Source organism: Camellia sinensis, chromosome 3 (genome assembly GCF_055761805.1).
Source record: "Camellia sinensis isolate YWXY chromosome 3, ASM5576180v1, whole genome shotgun sequence".
NCBI lineage: Eukaryota > Viridiplantae > Streptophyta > Magnoliopsida > Ericales > Theaceae > Camellia > Camellia sinensis.
In genome coordinates this window covers 218,938,325-218,946,136 of record NC_138963.1, presented here as the reverse complement: position 1 = coordinate 218,946,136, position 7,812 = coordinate 218,938,325, and the positions used below count along the sequence as shown (strand labels likewise).

Here is a 7,812-nt window from a genome sequence, read left to right as displayed (position 1 = left end):
AATACAAATCACTCACGTGATTCTGGAAATTACGTTCCACCTCTTGAGGTTTCTAATTTCACAACAAATTACCATTTTTATTAATAAATTATCAAGTCAATTAACAATTTTTAATGATGTGATACATATGTTTGAATTAATAATTTAAATAATTTTATTATTATATATGAGAGCAATTATGAATTTTTTTTAAATTAATTCTATTTAATAAATTTTTTTAATAAGAAATATTTATAATTTTTCAAACTACAGAGAGCAATCTGTATTTTAAGTAAATCTCAAAGAGTATATTTATAATTTACCTAAAAAATATTATATAAAATTAATTTGTATTATATATATATATATATAAACTATTATGTAAATTAATATTATATATTATGTAAAAGGTTGATAATTAATTAAAATATTTTTTAATTTGTCTATCTGTTAAAAATCACAAAAATCACAATTTGTCAATCTATTATTTAATTTAAATTTTACTCTTTATTAATTTATTATTTAATTTATAATTTTACTTTTAGAAAAGTACACGCTGGCATGTCGAGCGAAGAAACAGAGGTAGATTGTCCAATGTGTCTGACACGTGGACTTCACTGTCGGATATGATCCAACGGCTGCGAAGGACCATCGCGTCAGAACCGTCGATCGTGAAATGACGTAACGAGGGACTTTGCATAAAATGTGAAGTGAGAGAACGAAAGAGAACGGTATTGGTGCTGTACTAATTAATGTATTAATTTTAATTATGATATTATTATTAATCTTATACATTAAATTTAAATGTTAAATTTTTTTTAAATTATATCACATTATTAATTAATACATCAATTAATATAGTAATTGATATATATATATATCATTATTCAATAATCAAATAATGGGGATGGTGGCCGTTTTGTGATGCATTTATTTGCAGAGAGAGAGAGAGAGAGAGAGCGCTTCGGTTTTTATTTGTCTCTGTTGTGCAGTGCAGTGATTTCTGAGTTCTCTGAACGGTTTGGAATGTGAAGAGAGATTTTAATGTGAAAAATACTATTTTGATTCTTCTCGGGAACTGAATGAAGGTTCTTTACTTGTTCTTCCATTGTTTTCTTTCTTTCCATTTTCAGATTCTCACTTAATTTTCCCATCCTCTCTCAGTACTTCTCTCAAACTGGGTCCAGATTGAAGATTTTTCATTTTGTCCTTGAAAATGTTTTGGGCTTCTTGTTCTTTCAATTAACAATTTCATGAAAATCCGAAAAACTCTGCCGTGGGAATATCTGGTTTGGGTGGGTATAATCTGTGAAAAGACTGAGATTTATTGGATTCAGTGAACTGGGTTTTGTTCTACGAGATTCGTGGATTAAATGTGTGTTTTGAATTTATATTCTTTATTCGTATATATGTATATTAAATGAATGAAATCCAGTATATCCACTGTATTTCTCAGCAGTTATTTTTTTCTTGTTACCTTTTTCTATGCTTCCAATCACCTTTAATTTCTTTCTTGTGAGTTCTTTGCTTGCAATCTCTCTCTCTCTCTCTCTCTCTCTCTCTCTCGTGTGTGCTCGCGCTTTATTTCGTGAAGAACCCGATTCTATCTGAACACAAAGGACGAATTCGCTTTTCTTTCTTCTCTTTTCACCACCTATTTCCTTACTTTTTTGTCTCTGCTTCTTCACCAGCTCTTCCCTTTCTTATCCGGCGAGAGAGAGAGAGAGAGAGAGAGAGAGAGAGAGAGAAGAAACAAATAAGCGCATATATAGAGAGAGAAAACAAAGACACGTATGTATGTTTGGAGAAAGAGAAGCAGAGATATCTGGGCTAACTAAATCGATCCATCATTCGTTTGCCTATCTTTAGTATAGAAGAAAACCCAAACCCCTCTCTACTTTCGGCGTAATTTTCGGTTAGAACTGAAACCAAATGCTGATTCCAAGTTCTTCATATTTTGTTTTCTCTGTTTTCTTGTCTTCATTACCATTTTTTTTTTCCGTTTCTCGAAGCTCTGATTTCTCTTTTTTTCTGTCATTGCACGAACTTCGATTCTGTAACCAGAGTAAAGATCTGAAGGGTTTGTTTTTGGACCCATTATCTGAGGTGGGTTTGATCGAATTTTGGGCCGTCGAAGCCGTTTTCAATTCGATGTTTGTGTTTCTGTTATCGTCTCGGAAATGGACAAGAATCGAGACATGAGGCGTGGAGGAGCGAGTCGGTCCTCGCCTGCGAATCGACAAGTTATTAAGCAATCTGGTAATCATTTGACGACAAATTTACATGTTGAATTTTACGTTTTTTTGTTGTAGCTAAACAACAAAACTCATCAATGGCTGTCTGTCTTTATCTGTTTATTCTTATTTTTTATTTTTTTTTTCTTTTTATTTTTCTCCTGGTTTTGAGATGAGCATTTGCGGATGTTGGGTGTCTTCCTATTATCTGCCCTGTTCTGGGTTGTTCTTTGTTGTCCCTTCTCCGATTTTTCTCAAAACTCATATAATTTCTTGTGAATGTTTGTTTTGATTTGAAGGTATGGATAATAATTTTGAGGGCACTGTTTTCTCGAAGAAATTGAAGAAAGAATGAGAAGATTGAGCGTTGTTGGTAAAGTGAATTCTAGTAACGAAAACGGCGAAATGGGTTGTGCTGGGTCTGAATTCGAAGATGAGATTCGTAACACAACAAGTATTAGCAAGAGATTTAGGTTTCCCCAAAAGGTTTTTCATGAATGCAACACAGTTGATCATGCCTCTGTTCCTCGGAAGCTACGGTCAGGTGTGTAATTTGTGAAACGAGAATATAAATTTTTCTACTTTTTGTTTGATTTTTTGTCAATTGGAGTTTTTTGATTGATTTTCGGGTTAGTTAGTTGGAGCCCACAGATTTTAATTCGGCTCTATCTGGTGGGTCTAATTGGAACTTTCCTCATCTTTGATGCTTTGTTGCCGAACTGTTCCTTTGCTTTTCCTTTCTTTTCCAGATTGAAAGATTCTGTAATTTTTATTTGATATTATATACTTTATGTATTCTGCAATTTTCATCTATCTATTTATCACATCTTGTCTAAATCAGAAAATAAAAGGAAAAAAAAAAAAAAAAAAAGATTGAAAATTGAATGCTCTCGATAGATTTTTAGATTTCAATAATTTATACTTGATTGGATTTTAACAAGGTTGAGGAATTATTCTTTTACATTTACAGCCATGAAGAAGCGCAACCGTGAATCCATTTCTCCACCATTCCCAGATAAGAAGGAGACAAACCATGGGACCAATGGAGTTGAATTACCGGGCATAAAGAAATCCAGACTGAATGTAGTAGTAATCTCTTCCTCCGAATTTCAGATTTTGTTTTACAATTTTCCTCAATATGCCATTTTGTGTTTAACACCGGAATTGAATTTGCAGCAACCAGAAGATCCAGATGGATCTCCAAGCCGGCCAATCACAAAAGATGAGGAAGAAGTGGTAGAGACTCTGTATGCCTTGGCGGATATGTTCCCAAACAATAACAAGAATGGCTTGGATGGTGAATTGGAAAAACCAAAATCTTATCCTTCGCCTGAGGGAGAGAGTTCAAGGCCTGCATGTGAAGGTTTGATTTGTATATATGTCATTTCATTTTTCTTTCTTCTTTGCATTCTTTGTCTTGTTATGTTAAATTATTTAATTCATCAGATTATGCCGCTCCTGAAAAGGAAGAGGACTCAAAGTCACTTTGCCTCTCAACTACTTCTGAGGCTGAGGCTGTCAATCCTTCGTTGTTAGAAGGATCGGCTCAAGACAGTGTAGAAGTCAAATGTTTGAAGGAATCATCACAACCCGGTTTTCCCAACAGCACCCAATTGCTTACAGAATTGGATAATACCATTTCTCAAAGAAATGTCCAAGCAATGTTTCCAATGTCAAAGGGCGAACCTATCTGTGGGAAACAAGCCTGCAGTTCTGTTGGTTGCAATGTTCAATCTGAACTAAGCCTGGAAACTGGGTGAGTAGCTTTCAGCTTTGGTGCATTAACTTTATGTTTTCTGTTTTTTTATTTATTTTATATTAATATGTCTTATGCTTTATTTATCTTCTTGCAGCTCTAAGCTGCCCAAACATGAGGAAACTGCAGCTTGTGTGAGAAAACCCGAGATTGCAGTGGGAAAAGTAAGTTTCCAATTTAGGTCACCCTGTTTGGTTGAGTTTTCAGAATCATTTTTTTAAACAGAAACTAGTTGGATTGACTGAAAGTGGCGGTTTTGGATTATTTGTTCAGGCTGCAGTTGTCAGTTGTCAACATGAACTACATCACACCCTGAAGGAGAGTAAAAATAGTGGTGCACTTCTCACTTGCATAACAGTTGTTATTTTATATTCACTGCGTGCTCGCTTAGAGTTCAGAACCTGGTTGTTGGCTCTAGCTTTGCATATCCGTATTCTGACCTTGGCATAAAAATTGGTTTTTTGATCTTTAGGTTCGGCATTGTGGCCAGGCTTGTCTTCAGCAGCATCCAATGGTGATGGCACTCAGAGACCTTCCTTGAAGTAATTTTGTTTCTTAATTTTATTCAATTTTCAGGATACTTTTAATTTCCTTTCCAGTCTCATGCATTTACTTGTTTTTCAGGTTATCCACCCCTAAGATTCCTGCTTGGTTGGGTATGACAGCTTCTGCAACCCAACCTGGTTCATTGGATAATGGTGTTTTAACTGTAAAGGTAAATAAAAATTATTGTTCTTTCACGGCGCATTTAATATTTACAAGTATTTGACCAGTTTTATGGTTTGTTATTGATAATACAGGATTCTAGAGCTCTAGTTGCTAGAAAGAAGAAGTCATGGAAGAGATGTTCAGCTCATGTTTACATATGCCGTCTCATTAAGGTCTTGGAAATTGCTGAGAAAACAGACAGGTTGCCTATGCAGCCTACTCAGTTGATACTGAATGAAGGACCAAACGGAGTTCTTTCAACACCCAACAGCCTAAACGGGGTGAGAACTGGCCTAAATGGAGCCGTTTCTGCATACAACACGGTTGGTTCTCCTGCTGAGAAGAATCCAGATGAAGTTAGGAATGTTAATCTTTTCCACACGAGGCTTCTTCAAGATCAGCAACAGGCTTCCACATTGTTGCCTCTTAACTCTCCACAAAAGCAGGTAATGCCATTACTGAATCAATCGAAGTTTCTTCTTTTGTATAATTCTGAACCATATTTTGGTTTTTGCAGTGTTATGATTTCTTGTCCTTGTCAGCTGGAGGTGGTGGTGGTCGTGGTTGTAGTGGGGTGGGAGCTACTAATCGTATTGATCAAATCGGAGGGGGATTGGATCCATTGACACAATTTCACAGTCCTTACCTGCAATCACTCGAGCAAAATCACACAATCATGCAGTTCTCTCTCCCCCAAAATCGGTTTTCCTCCACTCCTTTCAGTGACCATCTATCATTAGCTGCATCAAAGCAGGTGATTTGCTCTCTTTTTAATTCTGTCTATTTGTCTGCCTTGGAATGCTACTGCACTGAAAGCATGGTTTTGCAATGGTCATTTCTTATTCCTCTCATCCTACTTCAGTCCTGTCACGCAATGAACCAATTGATGGACCCTGTTTATAAAAAATCATTGTATCCAATAATTTGGAGTTTGGCGTTATTGTCTGTTTTAGTAGTTATTTGCCTTTTTAGAATCTAACAAAGCTGGTGCATTTGAGAAGTTGGTAAAAAAGTTGTTTTTTGTGAATGAAAAAGTTGAGCGACTTTTTAACTTTTTCAACTGATGACAAAAGGGGTTTTTTTGGCATTTTGCCTTATTTAGCTCACTCCAAACCGGATAGTGAGAGCCAATTCAATAGTAGATGGGTAATATCCAACTCCATAAGCACCGGCCAAATGAAGGTTCTTTTGTGGATCAATTTTTAAGTTCTTAACCGGTTAGGTTTCTACGTTAGTAAATAATTCATATTTTTCGGTTTATTGAATGTAAATGCCATCATGAGCACCAAGCATTCGTCATCCGTTATTTATTACAGGTCCAGATGCAACCGCCTCCATACCTGGGAAGCTCAATTTTGGGCCCTCCTTATTTGGGCAACGCTGCATCGCCAAAACAACAGCAGCAACAACGGATGTGGACAGCTCAGTTGGCAGCGCAATACAAGCCTGTGGGACTTGCCGCATCCCACACTCCCAGCTGGCAAAACGGAAAACAAGACCCTTCTCTTGCAATCCACTATGTCCAATCCATTCCCCCACATCCTTCGCATCATTCGCTAGAAGTACTTGGCCCTAGGTATGCCCCAATCTCACAACAACAGCTTATTGGTGTCACTTCATCGTTGCCCTCTTCCAGATATAAAGGGCAATACCAAGTGAATGGAGTTGGTTCCTATCCTGATACTGCTCTGCCACTGCAATTGCTCTGCAATGAACACTTCTAAATGAGAGATGGCCAGATGGGTCATCGTTGGTTTGTTTTCTCATGTGCATACACTTTAGACTAGAAAGAGCAAAACTCGATTGAAGAGGCAAATAAAAAACCTTATGTTTTGTAGCGTGTTTCGACATCTACAGAGAGGCATAAAGAGTAGAAGATGCATAATTTAGTGTTCCAGAGTAGTCTTTTGTAATCTGACATGCTCAGTGCGAAAGAAAAGTGTTTTCTTGGTTCTAAAATGATGACATGATGGATATATATATACACACCATTGATATTTGCTTCAATTGTAGCACAATCAATCATAGAAAAAATGCGAGAGCTCTCTCTCTACATTCTTTCCTTTATGCTGTGTTTGGTTGGGAAATTTGGAAAGGGAAAGGGGAAAGTGTATGAAACAATGTGAAATGTAAGTATATTTTATTCACATTTCACATAACTTTTTATTTTTATTTTTCTAAATCCCTTCTCAAATCTCGCAACCAAACACAACATTAGGGTTTTGCTTGGAACGCCGCTTGGGGAGGGGGAGCGGGCCTCGGGCCACCTCTCTCCTCCCTCCCCTCCTTTTTCTCTTCTGCTCCCTTTTTGGTTCAATAAACTATGGGAGCTCTGTCTTCCCACTCTCTCCTTCCATGGGTGGTGTTCTTCCCCTCTTGGTGGAAGTTTAATGTTGGAATTCTCCTCTCCCTTTCCCGCCAATGCTAGATTTGCCTTGTTCCCCCTCCGCCGACTCACACCGAAGTTGCCACCAACATTCCGCCACCAGATCTACCTTGGATATGGCTGTTTTGAGTCTGAGGTCAAGTCATTTTTTCCTATTTTTGCTTTGTTTTATTTGGTTTTTGGTTGTGTTCTTAGAGTCCATCTGTGGTTGTAACTTACCCATTCTGTGATTGTAACCTATGATTTATCTCAGACATGTTTTAACGCCGAACTCTTATGATCGGTTCTGTTTCGTAGTACGAGCACGAGCACTATTGTACGTTTGGATATTTTTATAATTTTTCACCATTGTATTTCTTATAATATTTTTACTTTGTTTTATATATGCTTTATTTATTGGATAAACTCTTCTGTGAATGTCGTTTGGCTATCTTTAATAGAATTTTCTTTTGATCAAAAAAAAAAAAATTTATAGAAAAATACTATTTAAAGTATCTTGCAATCAATCATATAATAAGCTATAACTTGGAAATCTTCCATAAATCTCATTCAACATGCCCCCACTCTAGGGACAAAATTGATTTTTGCTGCAAAAACACTTGGACATTAGTTCCTTCCTCCTCTCTCAAGAGCATTCACGCAATATGATCATTCACCAAGTAGATGATGATTTTATTTATAATTTATTATTAATTTTTAATAAAACAAATGTAAGAAATAATATTTTTTTGAACATTATGATAGAATAT

General features: G+C 36.3%; 1 protein-coding gene across 7 annotated transcripts; it reads left to right on the top strand.

Moving 5' to 3' along the window:
- Positions 1-875: 875 nt before the first annotated feature.
- LOC114314159 (uncharacterized) lies at positions 876-7,446 on the top strand. 7 transcript variants are annotated; one of them, XM_028260623.2, is made up of 13 exons: positions 876-1,894; positions 2,044-2,238; positions 2,513-2,757; positions 3,184-3,296; positions 3,390-3,576; positions 3,660-3,969; positions 4,067-4,133; positions 4,243-4,303; positions 4,442-4,511; positions 4,594-4,684; positions 4,770-5,123; positions 5,195-5,431; positions 5,994-7,446. In XM_028260623.2, the coding sequence occupies exons 3-13, from the start codon at positions 2,565-2,567 to the stop codon at positions 6,399-6,401; spliced, it is 2,091 nt and encodes a 696-aa protein (XP_028116424.2). In that variant the 5' UTR covers positions 876-1,894; positions 2,044-2,238; positions 2,513-2,564; the 3' UTR covers positions 6,402-7,446. The 7 variants fall into 7 exon arrangements, with proteins under 7 accessions (XP_028116424.2, XP_028116422.2, XP_028116420.2 ...); XM_028260621.2 differs by having other exon boundaries at positions 3,184-3,299; XM_028260619.2 differs by having other exon boundaries at positions 3,184-3,302.
- The last annotated feature ends 366 nt before the right edge of the window (positions 7,447-7,812 follow it).